General features: G+C 45.0%; 1 protein-coding gene across 1 annotated transcript in view; it reads right to left on the bottom strand.

Annotated features, from left to right (window-relative positions):
* Positions 1-882: 882 nt before the first annotated feature.
* Positions 883-22,758, bottom strand: part of LOC106592773 (unconventional myosin-XV-like) — a gene marked incomplete at its 3' end in the record, with an annotated part of 39,177 nt that continues 17,301 nt past the window's right edge. The window contains exons 6-11 of the mRNA XM_045712966.1: positions 20,836-20,920; positions 17,207-17,260; positions 16,056-16,137; positions 14,394-14,524; positions 8,848-8,943; positions 883-1,116 (exon numbers count right to left, since the gene is read on the bottom strand). Of these exons, the coding sequence (XP_045568922.1) occupies positions 883-1,116; positions 8,848-8,943; positions 14,394-14,524; positions 16,056-16,137; positions 17,207-17,260; positions 20,836-20,920 (682 nt within the window). The remainder of the gene's footprint in view (positions 1,117-8,847; positions 8,944-14,393; positions 14,525-16,055; positions 16,138-17,206; positions 17,261-20,835; positions 20,921-22,758) is intronic.

The following is a 22,758-nucleotide window of genomic DNA, read 5'->3' as shown; positions in this document are numbered from 1 at the left end:
AGAGAGAGAGAGAGAGACGGAGAGAGAGAGAGAGAGAGAGAGAGAGAGAGAGAGAGAGACGCCGACAGACAACGACAGAGAGGGAGCAGAGAGAGAGAGACAGACGAGACAGACAGAGAGACAGAGAGAGAGAGAGAGAGAGACAGAGAGAGAGACAGAGAGAGAGAGAGAGAGAGAGACAGAGAGAGAGAGAGAGAGAGAGAGACAGAGAGAGAGACAGAGAGAGGGACAGAAGGAGAGGGGACAGGGAGACAGAGAGAGACAGAGAGAGAGAGAGACAGAGAGAGACAGAGAGACAGAGAGAGACAGAGAGAGACAGAGAGAGATAGACAGAGAGCAGAGAGACAGAGAGAGAGAGAGAGACAGAGAGAGAGAGAGAGGGACAGAGACAGAGAGAGAGAGAGAGGGGAGGAGAGTTATGGAGTCAAGCAGTTGTTCCTCCTGTGTTAGTTAGTAGACTGCCCTGTGATGTCATCAGAAAGCGCAGCTCACCGTCGAAGCAGGTCACCTGCAGCACCATGTTAGCCCTCTTCCTATTGGCTGTCCACTCCAACAGAGCCAGCGGATAGGTGCGTGCTGTCTCAGGGCGGATCCTGATAACAGCCGGGACTTCTGATTGGCCTGGATCAGCCGGTGCTGCAGCAGCGCCCGGCAACCAGCAGGGGCGTGGTCAGACACAAACCTAGGAGGAGACAGGTGTGAGCAGGTACGACCATGGCCTGTGTGTGTGTGTGTGTGTGTGTGTGTGTGTGTGTGTGTGTGTGTGTGTTAGTACTTCAGCAGGTGTGTGTGTGTGTGTGTGTGTGTGTGTGTGTGTGTGTGTGTGTGTGTGTGTGTGTGTGTGTGTGTGTGTGTGTGGGAGTGTGTGTGTGTGTGTAGTACTTCCAGCAGGTGTGTGTGCAGCCTGGGTGATGGAGGAAGCAGCAGGTGCAGCCCAGCAGCAGCAGCCAGCCTCTCTGCGTTGTCATGGTTTGGGTTCCGCCACACCTGATTGGCCAGCTGAGCCAGGATCTCGTCTCGCAGGCCCTGATTGGCCAGTCCTCTCTGGATTATGTAGTTCCCAAACAGGTTCTCCTGAGCCCCGTTCAGGTGGGGGTCGCCCATGAACCTCAGGATCTAGAACATAGAACCGCATCCCTTAAACACCTAGAACACAGAACCCTAACACTTAAACACCTAGAACACAGAACCCTAACACTTAAACACCTAGAACACAGAACCCTAACACTTAAACACCTAGAACACAGAACACTAACACTTAAACACCTAGAACCCAGAGATAGACTGAACCCTAACACTTAAAGACCTAGAACACAGAACCCTAACACTTAAACACCTAGAACACAGAACCCTAACACTTAAACACCTAGAACACAGAACCCTAACACTTAAACACCTAGAACACAGAACCCTAACACTTAAACACCTAGAACACAGAACCTAACACTTAAACACCTAGAACACAGAACCCTAACACTTACACACCTAGAACACAGAATCCCAACACTTAAACACCTAGAACACAGAACCCTAACACTTAAACACCTAGAACACAGAACCCTAACACTTAAACACCTAGAACACAGAACCCTAACACCTAGAACACAGAACCCTAACACTTAAACACCTAGAACACAGAACCCTAACACTTAAACACCTAGAACACAGAACCCCAACACTTAAACACCTAGAACACAGAACCCCAACACTTAAACACCTAGAACACAGAAAGACAGAACCCTAACACTTAAACACCTAGAACACAGAAAGACAGAACCCTAAAAATTAAACACCTAGAACACAGAAATAGACAGAACCCTAACACTTAAAAAGGACTCACCATAATGAACAGGACTCACCATCAGGACTCACCATAATGAACAGGACTCACCATCATGAACAGGACTCACCATAACGAACAGGACTCACCATAACGAACAGGACTCACCATCAGGACTCACCATAACGAACAGGACTCACCATAATGAACAGGACTCACCATAATGAACAGGACTCACCATAACGAACAGGACTCACCATAACGAACAGGACTCACCATCAGGACTCACCATAACGAACAGGACTCACCATAATGAACAGGACTCACCATAACGAACAGGACTCACCATAATGAACAGGACTCACCATAATGAACAGCACTCACCATCAGGACTCACCATAATGAACAGGACTCACCATAATGAACAGGACTCACCATAATGAACAGGCCTCACCATAACGAACAGGACTCACCATAACGAACAGGACTCACCATAACGAACAGGACTCACCATCAGGACTCACCATAATGAACAGGACTCACCATAATGAACAGGACTCACCATAATGAACAGGACTCACCGTAACGAACAGGACTCACCATAATGAACAGGACTCACCATAACGAACAGGACTCACCATAATGAACAGGACTCACCATAATGAACAGGACTCACCGTAATGAACAGGACTCAGGACTCACCATAATGAACAGGACTCACCATAATGAACAGGACTCACCATAATGAACAGGACTCACCATAATGAACAGGACTCACCATAACGAACAGGACTCACCATAACGAACAGGACTCACCATAACGAACAGGACTCACCATCAGGACTCACCATAATGAACAGGACTCACCATAATGAACAGGACTCACCATAATGAACAGGACTCACCATAACGAACAGGACTCACCACAACGAACAGGACTCACCATAACGAACAGGACTCACCATAACGAACAGGACTCACCATCAGGACTCACCATAATGAACAGGACTCACCATCAGGACTCACCATAATGAACAGGACTCATCATAATGAACAGGACTCACCATAATGAACAGGACACAACATAATGAACAGGACTCACCATAACGAACAGGACTCACCATCAGGACTCACCATAATGAACAGGACTCACCATAATGAACAGGACTTACCATAATGAACAGGACTCACCATAATGAACAGGACTCACCATAACGAACAGGACTCACCATAATGAACAGGACTCACCATAACGAACAGGACTCACCATAACGAACAGGACTCACCATAATGAACAGGACTCACCATAATGAACAGGACTCACCATCAGGACTCACCATAATGAACAGGACTCACCATCAGGACTCACCATAATGAACAGGACTCACCATAATGAACAGGACTCACCATAATGAACAGGACTCACCATCAGGACTCACCATAATGAACAGGACTCACCATAACGAACAGGACTCACCATAATGAACAAGACTCACCATAATGAACAAGACTCACCATAATGAACAGGACTCACCATAATGAACAGGACTCACCATAATGAACAGGACTCACCATAATGAACAGGACTCACCATAACGAACAGGACTCACCATCAGGACTCACCATAATCAACAGGACTCACCATAATGAACAGGACTCACCATAATGAACAGGACTCACCATAATAAACAGGACTCACCATAATGAACAGGACTCACCATAATGAACAGGACTCACCATAATGAACAGGACTCACCATAACGAACAGGACTCACCATAATGAACAGGACTCACCATAACGAACAGGACTCACCATCAGGACTCACCATAATGAACAGGACTCACCATAATGAACTGGACTCACCATAATGAACAGGACTCACCATAATAAACAGGACTCACCATAATGAACAGGACTCACCATAACGAACAGGACTCACCATAGTTAACAAGACTCACCATAATGAACAGGACTCACCATCAGGACTCACCATAATGAACAGGACTCATGAACAGGACTCACCATAATGAACAGGACACACCATAATGAACAGGACTCAGGACTCACCATAATGAACAGGACTCAGGACTCACCATAATGAACAGGACTCACCATAATGAACAGGACTCACCATAATGAACAGGACTCACCATAATGAACAGGACTCACCATAACGAACAGGACTCACCATAACGAACAGGACTCACCGTAACGAACAGGACTCACCATAATGAACAGGACTCACCATAATGAACAAGACTCACCATAACGAACAGGACTCACCATAATGAACAGGACTCACCATAATGAACAGGATTCACCATAATGAACAGGACTCACCATAATGAACAAGACTCACCATAACGAACAGGACTCACCATAATGAACAGGACTCACCGTAATGAACAGGACTCACCATCAGGACTCACCATAATGAACAGGACTCACCATAATGAACAGGACTCACCATAATGAACAGGACTCAGGACTCACCATAATGAACAGGACTCACCATAACGAACAGGACTCACCATCAGGACTCACCATAATGAACAGGACTCACCATAATGAACTGGACTCACCATAATGAACAGGACTCACCATAATGAACAGGACTCAGGACTCACCATAATAAACAGGACTCACCATAATGAACAGGACTCACCATAATGAACAAGACTCACCATCAGGACTCACCATAATGAACAGGACTCACCATAATGAACAGGACTCACCATAATGAACAAGACTCACCATAATGAACAGGACTCAGGACTCACCATAATGAACAGGACTCATCATAATGAACAGGACTCAGGACTCACCATAATGAACACGACTCACCATAATAAACAGGACTCACCATAATGAACAGGACTCACCATAATGAACAGGACTCACCATAATGAACAGGACTCACCATAATGAACAGGACTCACCATAACGAACAGGACTCACCATCAGGACTCACCATAATGAACAGGACTCACCATAATGAACAGGACTCAGGACTCACCATAACGAACAGGACTCACCATAATGAACAGGACTCACCATAACGAACAGGACTCACCATCAGGACTCACCATAACGAACAGGACTCACCATCAGGACTCACCATAATGAACAGGACTCACCATAATGAACAGGACTCAGGACTCACCATAACGAACAGGACTCACCATAATGAACAGGACTCACCATAACGAACAGGACTCACCATCAGGACTCACCATAATGAACAGGACTCACCATAATGAACAGGACTCACCATAATGAACAGGACTCACCATAATGAACAGGACTCACCATCAGGACTCACCATAATGAACAGGACTCACCATAATGAACAGGACTCACCATAATGAACAGGACTCACCATAACGAACAGGACTCACCATAACGAACAGGACTCACCATCAGGACTCACCATAATGAACAGGACTCACCATAATGAACAGGACTCACCATAATGAACAGGACTCAGGACTCACCATAATGAACAGGACTCAGGACTCACCATAATGAACAGGACTCACCATAATGAACAGGACTCACCATAACGAACAGGACTCAGGACTCACCATAACGAACAGGACTCACCATAATGAACAGGACTCACCATAATGAACAGGAATCACCATCAGGACTCACCATAATGAACAGGACTCACCATAATGAATAGGACTCACCATAATGAACAGGCCTCACCATAATGAACAGGACTCACCATAATGAACAGGACTCAGGACTCACCATAATGAACAGGACTCACCATAATGAACAGGACTCACCATAATGAACAGGACTCACCATAATGAACAGGACTCACCGTAGCGAACAGGACTCACCATCAGGACTCACCATAATGAACAGGACTCACCATAATGAACAGGACTCACCATAATGAACAGGACTCAGGACTCACCATAATGAACAGGACTCAGGACTCACCATAATGAACAGGACTCACCATAATGAACAGGACTCACCATAATGAACAGGACTCACCGTAACGAACAGGACTCACCATAACGAACAGGACTCACCTTAATGAACAGGACTCACCATCAGGACTCACCATAATGAACAGGACTCAGGACTCACCATAATGAACAGGACTCACCTTAATGAACAGGACTCACCATAATGAACAGGACTCACCACAATGAACAGGACTCACCATAACGAACAGGACTCACCATAATGAACAGGACTCACCATAACGAACAGGACTCACCATAATGAACAGGACTCACCATAATGAACAGGACTCACCATAACGAACAGGACTCACCATAACGAACAGGACTCACCATAATGAACAGGACTCACCATAACGAACAGGACTCACCATAATGAACAGAACTCACCGTACAAGAAGGCCTCACCATAATGAACAGGACTCAACCATAATGAACAGGACTCACCATAATGAACAGGACTCACCATCAAGACTCACCATAATGAACAGGACTCAGGACTCACCATAATGAACAGGACTCACCATAACGAACAGGACTCACCATACAGGACTCACCGTAACGAACAGGACTCACCATAATGAACAGGACTCACCATAATGAACAGGACTCACCATAATGAACAGGACTCACCATAACAACAGGCTCACCATCGAACAGGACTCACCATAATGAACAGGACTCAGGACTCACCATAATGAACAGGACTCACCATAATGAACAGGACTCAGACTCACCATAATAACAGGCCTCGCTCACCATCGACTCCCCATACAACAACTCACCATAATGAACCGGACTCACCTAACGAACCGGACTCACCTCCATCAACAGACTCACCACCAATGAACAGACTCACCATAACAACACTCACCATAATAACCGGACTCACCTTAAACTCACCATAATAGCAGGACTCACCGTAGCGAACAGGACTCACCATAATAGACAGGACTCACCATAATGAACCGGACTCACCATAATAACAGGACTCACCATAACGAACAGGACTCACCATAGCTAGGACGACTCCCTATCCCTCTAACCCTCACTCCCTCGACAACTCACCTACAACGCTCACCATACGAACAGGACTCACCATAACGGCAGACTCACCGTAATGAACAGGCCTCACCATAATGAACAACTCACCTAATAACAGGACTCACCATAAAACGGACTCAATCAAGACTCACCATAATGAACAGGACTCAGGACTCACCATAAGAACAGGACTCACCATAATGAACAGGACTCACCATCAGGACTCACCATAATGAACAGGACTCAGGACTCACCATAATGAACAGGACTCACCATAACGAACAGGACTCACCATAATGAACAGGACTCACCGTAACGAACAGGACTCACCATAATGAACAGGACTCACCATAATGAACAGGACTCACCATAATGAACAGGACTCACCATAACAACAGGACTCACCATAACGAACAGGACTCACCATAATGAACAGGACTCAGGACTCACCATAATGAACAGGACTCACCATAATGAACAGGACTCACCCCATAATGAACAGGACTCAAGGACTCACCATAATGAACAGGACTCACCATAAAGAACAGGACTCACCATAATGAACAGGACTCACCGTAACGAACAGGACTCACCATAATGAACAGGACTCACCATAATGAACAGGACTCACCATAATGAACAGGACTCACCATAATGAACAGGACTCACCGTAACGAACAGGACTCAACATAATGAACAAGACTCACCATAACGAACAGGACTCACCATAACGAACAGGACTCACGTTAATGAACAGGACTCACCGTAGCGAACAGGACTCACCACAATGAACAGGACTCACCACAATGAACAGGACTCACCATAACGAACAGGACTCACCATAATGAACAGGACTCACCATAACGAACAGGACTCACCATAATGAACAGGACTCACCGTAACGAACAGGACTCACCGTAATGAACAGGACTCACCGTAACGAACAGGACTCACCATAATGAACAGGACTCACCATAATGAACAGGACTCACCATAACGAACAGGACTCACCATAACGAACAGGACTCACCGTAACGAACAGGACTCACCATAATGAACAGGACTCACCATAATGAACAAGACTCACCATAACGAACAGGACTCACCATAATGAACAGGACTCACCATAACGAACAGGACTCACCATAACGAACAGGACTCACCATAATGAACAGGACTCACCATAACGAACAGGACTCACCATAATGAACAGGACTCACCGTAACGAACAGGACTCACCATAATGAACAGGACTCACCATAATGAACAGGACTCACCATAACGAACAGGACTCACCATAACTAACAGGACTCACCATAACGAACAGGACTCACCATAACGAACAGGACTCACCATAATGAACAGGACTCAGGACTCACCATAATGAACAGGACTCAGGACTCACCATAATGAACAGGACTCACCATAACGAACAGGACTCACCATAACGAACAGGACTCACCATAACGAACAGGACTCACCATAATGAACAGGACTCACCATAACGAACAGGACTCACCTTAATGAACAGGACTCACCATAACGAACAGGACTCACCATAATGAACAGGACTCAGGACTCACCATAATGAACAGGACTCACCATAACGAACAGGACTCACCATAACGAACAGGACTTACCATAATGAACAGGACTCACCGTAACGAACAGGACTCACCATAACGAACAGGACTCACCTTAATGAACAGGACTCACCATAATGAACAGGACTCACCATAATGAACAGGACTCACCATAATGAACAGGACTCACCATAATGAACAGGACTCACCATAATGAACAGGACTCACCAACAGGACTCACCATAATGAACAGGACTCACCATAATGAACAGGACTCACCATAATGAACAGGACTCACCATAACGAACAGGACTCACCAACAGGACTCACCATAATGAACAGGACTCACCATAATGAACACGACTCACCGTAATGAACAGGACTCAGGACTCACCATAATGAACAGGACTCACCCCCCCATAATGAACAGGACTCACCATAATGAACAGGACTCACCATAACGAACACCTCCAGAGCTTCCTGTCGGAGGTCCTCGTCCATACACGTCAGGGTCGTCTCCAAGGGAACCGTTAGCATCCCAAACATAGGCTCCTAAAAGGGTCAGGGGTCAGGGGTCAGGGGTCAGACCCTGGAGATTAGACATGTGTAGGTCGAGGTTGGTGTCAAATCTCAAACGTCTTCAAGTTTTGGAATCTAATTAGAATTATAGACTGTGTTTGGACTTTCTGAAATGAAATGTAATTTTTATATTGTAAAACATTTAATCTTTGGAATTGAATTAGAATTGAATATTTTTACATTTCCCAGTTAATGGAATGAATGGACAAAGTTATATATATCCAATATAGCTAGGCTGTCTGTATTTCTATATATCCAATATAGCTAGGCTGTCTGTATTTCCAATATAGCTAGGCTGTCTGTATTTCCAATATAGCTAGGCTGTCTGTATTTCCAATGTAGCTAGGCTGTCTGTATTTCCAATGTAGCTAGGCTGTCTGTATTTCCAATATAGCTAGGCTGTCTGTATTTCCAATGTAGCTAGGCTGTCTGTATTTCCAATGTAGCTAGGCTGTCTGTATTTCTATATATCCAATATAGCTAGGCTGTCTGTATTTCTATATTTCCAATATAGCTAGGCTGTCTGTATTTCCAATATAGCTAGGCTGTCTGTATTTCCAATATAGCTAGGCTGTCTGTATTTCCAATGTAGCTAGGCTGTCTGTATTTCCAATATAGCTAGGCTGTCTGTATTTCCAATGTAGCTAGGCTGTCTGTATTTCCAATATAGCTAGGCTGTCTGTATTTCATTTTCCAATATAGCTAGGCTGTCTGTATTTCTTCCAATATAGCTAGGCTGTCTGTATTTCCAATGTAGCTAGGCTGTCTGTATTTCCAATATAGCTAGGCTGTCTGTATTTCTTTCCAATATAGCTAGGCTGTCTGTATTTCTATATTTCCAATATAGCTAGGCTGTCTGTATTTCTTAGTTTTTCCAATATAGCTAGGCTGTCTGTATTTCATAGCTGTATATTTCCAATGTAGCTAGGCTGTCTGTATTTCTATATTTCCAATATAGCTAGGCTGTCTGTATTTCTATATTTCCAATATAGCTAGGCTGTCTGTATTTCTATATTTCCAATATAGCTAGGCTGTCTGTATTTCTATATTTCCAATGTAGCTAGGCTGTCTGTATTTCCAATATAGCTAGGCTGTCTGTATTTCTATATTTTTTCCAATATAGCTAGGCTGTCTGTATTTCTATATTTCCAATATAGCTAGGCTGTCTGTATTTCTATATTTCCAATATAGCTAGGCTGTCTGTATTTCCAATATAGCTAGCTTCTGTATTTCCAATATAGCTAGGCTGTCTGTATTTCTATTTTATTTCCAATATAGCTAGGCTGTCTGTATTTCTATATTTCCAATATAGCTAGGCTGTCTGTATTTCTAACCAATATAGCTAGGCTGTCTGTATTTCTATATTTCCAATATAGCTAGGCTGTCTGTATTTCTATATTTCCAATATAGCTAGGCTGTCTGTATTTCTTTCAATATAGCTAGGCTGTCTGTATTTCTATATTTCCAATATAGCTAGGCTGTCTGTATTTCTATATTTCCAATATAGCTAGGCTGTCTGTATTTCCCAATATAGCTAGGCTGTCTGTATTTCTATATTTCCAATATAGCTAGGCTGTCTGTATTTCTATATTTCCAATATAGCTAGGCTGTCTGTATTTCTATATTTCCAATATAGCTAGGCTGTCTGTATTTCTATATTTCCAATATAGCTAGGCTGTCTGTATTTCTATATTTCCAATATAGCTAGGCTGTCTGTATTTCTATATTTCCAATATAGCTAGGCTGTCTGTATTTCTATATATCCAATATAGCTAGGCTGTCTGTATTTCCAATATAGCTAGGCTGTCTGTATTTCTATATTTCCAATATAGCTAGGCTGTCCGTATTTCTATATTTCCAATATAGCTAGGCTGTCTGTATTTCTATATATCCAATATAGCTAGGCTGTCTGTATTTCTGTATTTCCAATATAGCTAGGCTGTCTGTATCTCTATATTTCCAATATAGCTAGGCTGTCTGTATTTCTATATATCCAATATAGCTAGGCTGTCTGTATTTCTATATCTCCAATATAGCTATGCTGTCTGTATTTCTATATATCCAATATAGCTAGGCTGTCTGTATTTCTATATATCCAATATAGCTAGGCTGTCTGTATCTCTATATTTCCAATATAGCTAGGCTGTCTGTATTTCCAATATAGCTAGGCTGTCTGTATTTCCAATATAGCTAGGCTGTCTGTATTTCTATATATCCAATATAGCTAGGCTGTCTGTATTTCTATATATCCAATATAGCTAGGCTGTCTGTATTTCCAATATAGCTAGGCTGTCTGTATTTCTATATATCCAATATAGCTAGGCTGTCTGTATTTCCAATATAGCTAGGCTGTCTGTATTTCTATATATCGAATATAGCAAGGCTGTCTGTATTTCTATATTTCCAATATAGCTAGGCTGTCTGTATTTCTATATATCCAATATAGCTAGACTGTCTGTATTTCTATATCTCCAATATAGCTAGGCTGTCTGTATTTCTATATCTCCAATATAGCTAGGCTGTCTGTATTTCCAATATAGCTAGGCTGTCTGTATTTCCAATATAGCTAGGCTGTCTGTATTTCTATATATCCAATATAGCTAGGCTGTCTGTATTTCTATATATCCAATATAGCTAGGCTGTCTGTATTTCTATATATCCAATATAGCTAGGCTGTCTGTATTTCTATATCTCCAATACAGCTAGGCTGTCTGTATTTCTATATATCCAATATAGCTAGGCTGTCTGTATTTCTATATATCCAATATAGCTAGGCTGTCTGTATTTCTATATCTCCAATATAGCTAGGCTGTCTGTATTTCTATATATCCAATATAGCTAGGCTGTCTGTATTTCCAATATAGCTAGGCTGTATGTATTTCTATATATCCAATATAGCTAGGCTGTCTGTATTTCTATATATCCAATATAGCTAGGCTGTCTGTATTTCTATATATCCAATATAGCTAGGCTGTCTGTATTTCCAATATAGCTAGGCTGTCTGTATTTCTATATTTCCAATATAGCTAGGCTGTCTGTATTTCTATATCTCCAATATAGCTAGGCTGTCTGTATTTCTATATATCCAATATAGCTAGGCTGTCTGTATTTCTATATATCCAATATAGCTAGGCTGTCTGTATTTCTATATTTCCAATATAGCTAGGCTGTCTGTATTTCTATATCTCCAATATAGCTAGGCTGTCTGTATTTCCAATATAGCAAGGCTGTCTGTATTTCTATATATCCAATATAGCTAGGCTGTCTGTATTTCTATATCTCCAATATAGCTAGGCTGTCTGTATTTCTATATATCCAATATAGCTAGGCTGTCTGTATTTCCAATATAGCTAGGCTGTCTGTATTTCTATATATCCAATATAGCTAGGCTGTCTGTATTTCTATATATCCAATATAGCTAGGCTGTCTGTATTTCTATATATCCAATATAGCTAGGCTGTCTGTATTTCTATATCTCCAATATAGCTAGGCTGTCTATATTTCCAATATAGCTAGGCTGTCTGTATTTCTATATATCCAATATAGCTAGGCTGTCTGTATTTCCAATATAGCTAGGCTGTCTGTATTTCTATATATCCAATATAGCTAGGCTGTCTGTATTGGCCTGGCATTTGTGTAAATGTCGGGGATAATATTGAAATGGGACTTGAGAGGAATTGAATTGACTCTGAATTGAAAGACAGACCTGGAAATTGAATTGAATGAAATAGAATGTACAGAGATAGAAAATTTAATTGAATTGATTTGAATGAGGGGTGAGTACAGACAGAGAGTATGGGAGTGAATGAGGGGTGTGTACAGAGAGTATTGAATTGAATTGTATGGGATTGAATGAGGGGTGAGTAGAGACAGAGTATTGAATTGAATTGTATGGGATTGAATGAGGGGTGAGTAGAGACAGAAGGTATTGAATTGAATTGTATGGGATTGAATGAGGGGTGAGTACAGACAGAGTATTGAATTGAATTGTATGGGATTGAATGAGGGGTGAGTAGAGACAGAAGGTATTGAATTGAATTGTATGGGATTGAATGAGGGGTGAGTAGAGACAGAAGGTATTGAATTGAATTGTATGGGATTGAATGAGGGGTGAGTAGAGACAGAAGGTATTGAATTGAATTGTATGGGATTGAATGAGGGGTGAGTAGAGACAGAAGGTATTGAATTGAATTGTATGGGATTGAATGAGGGTGAGTAGAGACAGAAGGTATTGAATTGAATTGTATGGGATTGAATGAGGGGTGTGAACAGACAGAGAGTATTGAATTGAATTGTATGGGATTGAATGAGGGGTGAGTAGAGACAGAGTATTGAATTGAATTGTATGGGATTGAATGAGGGGTGAGTAGAGACAGAGTATTGAATTGAATTGTATGGGATTGAATGAGGGGTGATTAGAGACAGAGTATTGAATTGAATTGTATGGGATTGAATGAGGGGTGAGTAGAGACAGAAGGTATTGAATTGAATTGTATGGGATTGAATGAGGGGTGTGAACAGACAGAGAGTATTGAATTGAATTGTATGGGATTGAATGAGGGGTGAGTAGAGACAGAGTATTGTATTGAATTGTATGGGATTGAATGAGGGGTGAGTAGAGACAGAAGGTATTGAATTGAATTGTATGGGATTGAATGAGGGGTGAGTAGAGACAGAAGGTATTGAATTGAATTGTATGGGATTGAATGAGGGGTGAGTAGAGACAGAAGGTATTGAATTGAATTGTATGGGATTGAATGAGGGGTGAGTAGAGACAGAAGGTATTGAATTGAATTGTATGGGATTGAATGAGGGGTGTGAACAGACAGAGAGTATTGAATTGAATTGTATGGGATTGAATGAGGGGTGAGTAGAGACAGAGTATTGAATTGAATTGTATGGGATTGAATGAGGGGTGAGTAGAGACAGAGTATTGAATTGAATTGTATGGGATTGAATGAGGGGTGATTAGAGACAGAGTATTGAATTGAATTGTATGGGATTGAATGAGGGGTGAGTAGAGACAGAAGGTATTGAATTGAATTGTATGGGATTGAATGAGGGGTGTGAACAGACAGAGAGTATTGAATTGAATTGTATGGGATTGAATGAGGGGTGAGTAGAGACAGAGTATTGTATTGAATTGTATGGGATTGAATGAGGGGTGAGTAGAGACAGAAGGTATTGAATTGAATTGTATGGGATTGAATGAGGGGTGAGTAGAGACAGAAGGTATTGAATTGAATTGTATGGGATTGAATGAGGGGTGTGAACAGACAGAGAGTATGGGATTGAATTGTATGGGATTGAATGAGGGTGAGTAGAGACAGAGTATTGAATTGAATTGTATGGGATTGAATGAGGGGTGAGTAGAGACAGAGTATTGAATTGAATTGTATGGGATTGAATGAGGGGTGAGTTACCCTGAAGTGCAGCTGTACGTAGCGGCTGAAGGGGTTGTTGTTGATGTCCAGCGGCAGAGTCAGCTGGTTCTCCTCAGGGATGTGTGGTGCCTGGACCAGAGCTAGACTCTCAGCATGGAGCTGTCTGCCACCTAATAACACAGACAGACGTGAGGAGATGGACCAGAGCTAGACAGAGAGACGTGAGGAGATGGACCAGAGCTAGACTCTCAGCATGGAGCTGTCTGCCACCTACATACACAGAGAGACGTGAGGAGATGGACCAGAGCTAGACTCTCAGCATGGAGCTGTCTGCCACCTACACACACAGAGAGACGTGAGGAGATGGACCAGAGCTAGACTCTCAGCATGGACCAGAGCTAGAGGGAGAGATGTGGGGAGATGGACCAGAGCTAAACAGGGAGATGTGATGAGATGGACCAGAGCAAGACAGAGAGATGTGAGGAGATGGACCAGAGATATGTGAGGGGATGGACCAGAGCTAGACAGAGAGATGTGAGGAGATGGACCAGAGAGAGTCAGAGAGACGTGAGGAGACGGACCAGAGAGATGTGAGGAGATGGACCAGAGAGAGTCAGAGAGATGTGAGGAGACGGACCAGAGAGATGTGAGGAGATGGACCAGAGAGATGTGAGGAGATGGACCAGAGCTAGACAGAGAGCTGTGAGGAGATGGACCAGAGAGATGTGAGGAGATGGACCAGAGCTAGACAGAGAGATGTGAGGAGATGGACCAGAGCTAGACAGAGAGATGTGAGGAGATGGACCAGAGAGAGTCAGAGAGACGTGAGGAGACGGACCAGAGAGATGTGAGGAGATGGACCAGAGAGATGTGAGGAGATGGACCAGAGCTAGACAGAGAGATGTGAGGAGATGGACCAGAGAGAGTCAGAGAGATGTGAGGAGACGGACCAGAGAGATGTGAGGAGATGGACCAGAGAGATGTGAGGAGATGGACCAGAGCTAGACAGAGAGATGTGAGGAGATGGACCAGAGAGAGTCAGAGAGATGTGAGGAGACGGACCAGAGAGACGTGAGGAGATGGACCAGAGAGACGTGAGGAGACGGACCAGAGAGATGTGAGGAGACGGACCAGAGAGACGTGAGGAGATGGACCAGAGAGATGTGAGGAGATGGACCAGAGAGATGTGAGGAGATGGACCAGAGAGACGTGAGGAGACGGACCAGAGAGATGTGAGGAGACGGACCAGAGAGATGTGAGGAGATGGACCAGAGAGATGTGAGGAGATGGACCAGAGCTAGACAGAGAGATGTGAGGAGATGGACCAGAGAGATGTGAGGAGACGGACCAGAGAGAGTCAGAGAGATGTGAGGAGATGGACCAGAGCTAGACAGAGAGATGTGAGGAGATGGACCAGAGAGATGTGAGGAGACGGACCAGAGAGATGTGAGGAGATGGACCAGAGAGAGTCAGAGAGATGTGAGGAGATGGACCAGAGAGATGTGAGGAGATGGACCAGAGAGACGTGAGGAGACGGACCAGAGAGATGTGAGGAGACGGACCAGAGAGATGTGAGGAGATGGACCAGAGAGACGTGAGGAGATGGACCAGAGAGATGTGAGGAGATGGACCAGAGAGAGTCAGAGAGATGTGAGGAGATGGACCAGAGAGAGTCAGCATGGAGTCTGAACACAAACCAACCTGCTGCAGCCTGCAGTAAAGAGCCGAGCTCAGCAGGGATCACCAGGTGAGAGACATTAACCACCTCTCTCTTCAACAGCTCCTACACACACACACACACACACACACACACACACACACACACACACACACACACACACACACACACACACACACACACACACAGGACACACACACACACACACACACACACACACACACACACACACACAAGATATAAGAGATGGAAAGACAACTACTCTCCACCTCCCTCTCCCTCTTCCTCCTCTCTCCTCTCCTCCTCTCTCCTCTCCTCCCTCTCTCCACCCTCTCTCCCCTCTCCTCCCTCTCTCCTCCCTCTCTCCCCTCTCCTCCTCTCCTCTTCTCAGACCCCTTATTAACCCTTGGTTAACCCTCTCCTTCTCTCCTCTCCTCTCCTCCCTCTCCCCTCTTCGTCCTCCTCTCCTCTACTCACCATCTCCCTCCTCCTCCTCCCCTCTTCCTCCTCCTCTCCTCTACTCACCATCTCCCTCCTCCTCCTCCCCTCTTCCTCCTCCTCTCCTCTACTCACCATCTCCCTCCTCTCCCCCTTCCTCCCCCTCTCCTCTACTCACCTCCTCCCTCCTCTTCCTCTTCCTCCTCCTCTCCTCTCTCCTCCTCCTCTCCTCTTCCTCCCCCTCCCCCTCTACTCACTATCTCCCTCCTCCACCTCCCCTCTTCCTCCCCCTCTCCTCTACTCACCATCTCCCTCCTCCCCTCTTCCTCCCCCCTCTCCTCTACTCACCTCCCCTCTTCCTCCCCCCTCTCCTCTACTCACCTCCCCTCTTCCTCCCCCCTCTCCTCTACTCACCTCCTCTCTCCTCCTCCTCTCCTCCTCTCCTCTTCCTCCCCCTCTCCTCTACTCACCTCCCCTCTTCCTCCCCCTCTCCTCTACTCACCTCCTCTCTCCTCCTCCTCTCCTCCTCTCCTCTTCCTCCTCCTCTCCTCTACTCACCTCCCCTCTTCCTCCCCCCTCTCCTCTACTCACCTCCTCTCTCCTCCTCCTCTCCTCCTCTCCTCTTCCTCCTCCTCTCCTCTACTCACCTCCCCTCTTCCTCCCCCTCTCCTCTACTCACCTCCTCTCTCCTCCTCCTCCTCCTCCTCTCCTCTTCCTCCTCCTCTCCTCTACTCACCTCCTCTCTCCTCCTCCTCTCCTCCTCTGCTTTCCTGCGGGCCTCCAGCTTCATCTACAACAGAACAAAACATTACAAACCCCTAACTAGAAGAAGGATCCAGTTTTCCCTGTTGTGCCTTAATCTCACCGGGACAGAGAGAGCCCAGGGCAGAGAGCCCTGTTGGCCTTAATCTCACCGGGACAGAGAGAGCCCAGGGCAGAGAGCCCTGTTGGCCTTAATCTCACCGGGACAGAGAGAGCCCAGGGCAGAGAGCCCTGTTGGCCTTAATCTCACCGGGACAGAGAGAGCCCAGGGCAGAGAGCCCTGTTGGCCTTAATCTCACCGGGACAGAGAGAGCCCAGGGCAGAGAGCCCTGTTGGCCTTAATCTCACCGGGACAGAGAGAGCCCAGGGCAGAGAGCCCTGTTGGCCTTAATCTCACCGGGACAGAGAGAGCCCAGGGCAGAGAGCCCTGTTGGCCTTAATCTCACCGGGACAGAGAGAGCCCAGGGCAGAGAGCCCTGTTGGCCTTAATCTCACCGGGACAGAGAGAGCCCAGGGCAGAGAGCCCTGTTGGCCTTAATCTCACCGGGACAGAGAGAGCCCAGGGCAGAGAGCCCTGTTGGCCTTAATCTCACCGGGACAGAGAGAGCCCAGGGCAGAGAGCCCTGTTGGCCTTAATCTCACCGGGACAGAGAGAGCCCAGGGCAGAGAGCCCTGTTGGCCTTAATCTCACCGGGACAGAGAGAGCCCAGGGCAGAGAGCCCTGTTGTGCCTTAATCTCACCGGGACAGAGAGAGCCCAGGGCAGAGAGCCCTGTTGCCTCTCTCTCTCTTGTCTCTGTAACACCAGCGTTACCTCTTGGTAATACAGAGAGAGCCCAGGGCGGGTGAGTCACCCTTTGAGCATGTTTGGGATGCTCTGGATCGACATGTGGCCAAGAGGAAGTGGGACCAACATTCCACCAATCAACAGCCTGATCAACTCAGTGCCAAGGACATCGTGTCGTTCTGTATTGTGTTGTGTAGTAATGTTGTGTAGTAATGTTGTGTAGTAATGTTGTGTAGTAATGTCGTGTAGTAATGTTGTGTAGTAATGTTGTGTAGTAATGTTGTGTAGTAATGTTGTGTAGTAATGTTGTGTAGTAATGTTGTGTAGTGTATAATGTGTAGTGTAGTGTATAGTGTGTAGTGTATTGTGTAGTGTGTAGCGTAGTGTATAGTGTGTAGTGTAGTGTATAGTGTGTAGTGTGTAGTGTGTGTTAGGTGTTGTGTAGTGTGTGTTAGGTGTTGTGTAGTGTGTGTAGTGTAGTGTATAGTGTGTAGTGTGTAGTGTAGTGTATAGTGTGTATTGTGTAGTGTGTAGTGTAGTGTATAGTGTGTAGTGTGTAGTGTGTAGTGTGTGTTAGGTGTTGTGTAGTGTGTGTTAGGTGTTGTGTAGTAATGTTGTGTAGTGTGTAGTGTAGTGTGTAGTGTAGTGTATAGTGTGTAGTGTGTAGTGTGTGTTAGGTGTTGTGTAGTGTGTGTTAGGTGTTGTGTAGTGTAGTGTGTATTGTGTAGCGTAGTGTGTAGTGTGTAGTGTAGTGTATAGTGTGTAGTGTAGTGTATAGTGTGTAGTGTGTGTTAGGTGTTGTGTAGTGTGTGTTAGGTGTTGTGTAGTGTAGTGTGTATTGTGTAGCGTAGTGTGTAGTGTGTAGCGTAGTGTATAGTGTGTAGTGTAGTGTATAGTGTGTAGTGTGTAGTGTGTGTTAGGTGTTGTGTAGTGTGTGTTAGGTGTTGTGTAGTGTGTGTTAGGTGTTGTAAGGTGTGTGTGTAGTGTGTTGTGTAGTGTGTGTAGTGTAGTGTGTAGTGTGTTGTGTAGTGTGTAGTGTAGTGTGTGTAGTGTAGTGTGTTGTGTAGTGTGTGTAGTGTAGTGTGTAGTGTAGTGTGTAGTGTAGTGTGTAGTGTGTAGTGTGTGTTAGGTGTAATGTTGTGTAGTGTGTGTAGTGTGTGTAGTGTGTGTTGTGTAGTGTGTGTTAGGTGTTGTGTAGTGTGTAGTAATGTTGTGTAGTGTAGTGTGTAGTGTGTAGTGTAGTGTAGTGTGTAGTGTGTAGTGTAGTGTGTAGTGTAGTGTGTAGTAATGTCGTGTAGTAATGTCGTGTAGTAATGTCGTGTAGTAATGTCGTGTAAGGAATGTTGTGTAGTAATGTTGTGTAGTAATGTCGTGTAGTAATGTCATGTAGTAATGTCGTGTAGGAATGTCGTGTAGTAATGTTGTGTAGTAATGTCGTGTAGTAATGTTGTGTAGTAATGTCGTGTAGTAATGTCGTGTAGTAATGTCGTGTAGTAATGTCGTGTAGTGTGTTGTGTAGTAATGTCGTGTAGTAATGTTGTGTAGTAATGTCGTGTAGTAATGTTGTGTAGTAATGTCGTGTAGTAATGTCGTGTAGTAATGTCGTGTAGTAATGTTGTGTAGTGTGTCGTGTAGTAATGTCGTGTAGTAATGCCGTGTAGTAATGTCGTGTAGTAATGCCGTGTAGTAATGTCGTGTAGTAATGTCGTGTAGTAATGTAGTAATGTCGTGTAGTAATGTCGTGTAGTGTGTAGTAATGTTGTGTAGTAATGTTGTGTAGTAATGTCGTTAGTAATGTTGTGTAGTGTGTAGTAATGTCGTGTAGTAATGTCGTGTAGTAATGTCGTGTACCTTGATGTATCTCTTGCGGGTGACGTGTAGTAATATCGTGTAGTAATGTAGTAATGTCGTGTAGTAATGTCGTGTAGTAATGTCGTGTACCTTGATGTATCTCTTGCGGGTGACGTGTAGTAATGTCGTGTACCTTGATGTATCTCTTGCGGGTGACGTGTAGTAATGTCGTGTACCTTGATGTATCTCTTGCGGGTGACGTGTAGTAATGTCGTGTACCTTGATGTATCTCTTGCGGGTGACGTGTAGTAATGTCGTGTAGTAATGTAGTAATGTCGTGTAGTAATGTCGTGTAGTAATGTCGTGTACCTTGATGTATCTCTTGCGGGTGACGTGTAGTAATGTCGTGTAGTAATGTAGTAATGTTGTGTAGTAATGTCGTGTAGTAATGTCGTGTAGTAATGTCGTGTAGTAATGTCGTGTAGTAATGTCGTGTAGTAATGTCGTGTAGTAATGTCGTGTACCTTGATGTATCTCTTGCGGGTGACGTGTAGTAATGTCGTGTAGTAATGTAGTAATGTTGTGTAGTAATGTCGTGTAGTAATGTCGTGTACCTTGATGTATCTCTTGCGGGTGACGTGTAGTAATGTCGTGTAGTAATGTAGTAATGTCGTGTAGTAATGTCGTGTAGTAATGTCGTGTACCTTGATGTATCTCTTGCGGGTGACGTGTAGTAATGTCGTGTAGTAATGTAGTAATGTCGTGTAGTAATGTCGTGTAGTAATGTCGTGTAGTAATGTCGTGTAGTAATGTCATGTAGTAATGTCGTGTAGTAATGTCGTGTACCTTGATGTATCTCTTGCGGGTGACGTGTAGTAATGTCGTGTAGTAATGTAGTAATGTTGTGTAGTAATGTCGTGTAGTAATGTCGTGTACCTTGATGTATCTCTTGCGGGTGACGTGTAGTAATGTCGTGTAGTAATGTAGTAATGTCGTGTAGTAATGTCGTGTAGTAATGTCGTGTACCTTGATGTATCTCTTGCGGGTGACGTACATGTGGACGAGAGAACGGAACTTCACCAGACTCTTCCTCATCTTCAAATAGCGCTTCCTGGAGGGAGAGGGGGGAGGGGGAGGGGGAGGAGAGGGGGAGGGGAGGAGAGGGAGGAGGAGAGGGGAGGGAGAGGGGAGAGGGGGAGGAGAGAGGGGGAGGGGAGGAGAGGGAGAGGGGAGGGAGAGGGAGAGGGGGAGAGGGAGGGAGAGGGAGGGAGAGGAGAGGGGGGAGGGAGAGGGAGAGGGAGGGAGAGGGGGAGGGAGGAGGGGGTGAGGAGAGGGGGAGGGAGAGGGAGAGGGGAGGGAGAGGGGAGGGAGGGAGAGGGGGGAGGAGGGAGGAGGGAGAGGAGAGGGAGGGGAGAGGGAGAGGAAGGGGGAGAGAGAAGGATAGAAGGAGAGAAGGAGAGAGAAGGATAGAAGGATAGAAGGAGAGAAGGATAGAAGGAGAGAAGGAGAGAAGGAGAGACAGAGGGAGAAGGATAGAAGGAGAGAAGGATAGAAGGAGAGAAGGAGAGAAGGAGAGAAGGATAGAAGAAGAGAAGGAGAGAAGGATAGAAGGAGAGACAGAGGGAGAAGGAGAGAAGGAGAGAAGGATTGAAGGATAGAAGGATAGAAGGATAGAAGGATAGAAGGAGAGAGAGGGAGAAGGAGAGAAGGAGAGAAGGATAGAAGGAGAGAAGGAGAGACAGAGAGAGAAGGATAGAAGGATAGAAGGAGAGAAGGATAGAAGGAGAGACAGAGGGAGAAGGATAGAAGGATAGAAGGAGAGAAGGAGAGAAGGATAGAAGGAGAGAAGGAGAGAAGGATAGAAGGATAGAAGGAGAGACAGAGGGAGAAGGATAGAAGGATAGAAGGAGAGAAGGAGAGAAGGAGAGAAGGAGAGAAGGATAGACAGAGGGAGTAGGAGAGAAGGATAGAAGGAGAGAAGGAGAGAAGGAGAGACAGAGAGAAGGAGAGACAGAGGGAGAAGGATAGAAGGAGAGAAGGAGAGAAGGAGAGAAGGATAGAAGGAGAGAAGGATAGAAGGATAGAAGGAGAGACAGAGAGAGAAGGAGAGAAGGAGAGAAGGAGAGACAGAGGGAGTAGTAAAACAGGCCTCTCAGGTGTTTCACAGTGTATACAGTAGGTACCGTGGTAAAATCATTAGGTTGCCATCGGGTGGTTGTGGGTTCTATACCCTGTCTGGTAACTGTAGTGAGGGTGGTTGTGGGTTCTATACCCTGTCTGGTAACTGTAGTGAGGGTGGTTGTGGGTTCTATACCCTGTCTGGTAACTATAGTGAGGGTGGTTGTGGGTTCTATACCCTGTCTGGTAACTGTAGTGAGGGTGGTTGTGGGTTCTATACCCTGTCTGGTAACTATAGTGAGGGTGGTTGTGGGTTCTATACCCTGTCTGGTAACTGTAGTGAGGGTGGTTGTAGGTTCTATACCCTGTCTGGTAACTGTAGTGAGGGTGGTTGTGTGTTCTATACCCTGTCTGGTAACTGTAGTGGGGTGGTTGTGTGTTCTATACCCTGTCTGGTAACTGTAGTGGGGTGGTTGTGTGTTCTATAATCTGTCTGGTAACTGTAGTGAGGGTGGTTGTGGGTTCTATACCCTGTCTGGTAACTGTAGTGAGGGTGGTTGTGGGTTCTATACCCTGTCTGGTAACTGTAGTGAGGGTGGTTGTGTGTTCTATACCCTGTCTGGTAACTGTAGCGAGGGTGGTTGTGGGTTCTATACCCTGTCTGGTAACTATAGTGAGGGTGGTTGTGGGTTCTATACCCTGTCTGGTAACTATAGTGAGGGTAATTGTGGGTTCTATACCCTGTCTGGTAACTGTAGTGAGGGTGGTTGTGGGTTCTATACCCTGTCTGGTAACTGTAGCGAGGGTGGTTGTGGGTTCTATACCCAGGGA

This window comes from Salmo salar, unplaced genomic scaffold (genome assembly GCF_905237065.1).
Source record: "Salmo salar unplaced genomic scaffold, Ssal_v3.1, whole genome shotgun sequence".
In the NCBI taxonomy this organism is placed as follows: domain Eukaryota; kingdom Metazoa; phylum Chordata; class Actinopteri; order Salmoniformes; family Salmonidae; genus Salmo; species Salmo salar.
This window is presented reverse-complemented; position numbering and strand designations above follow the sequence as displayed.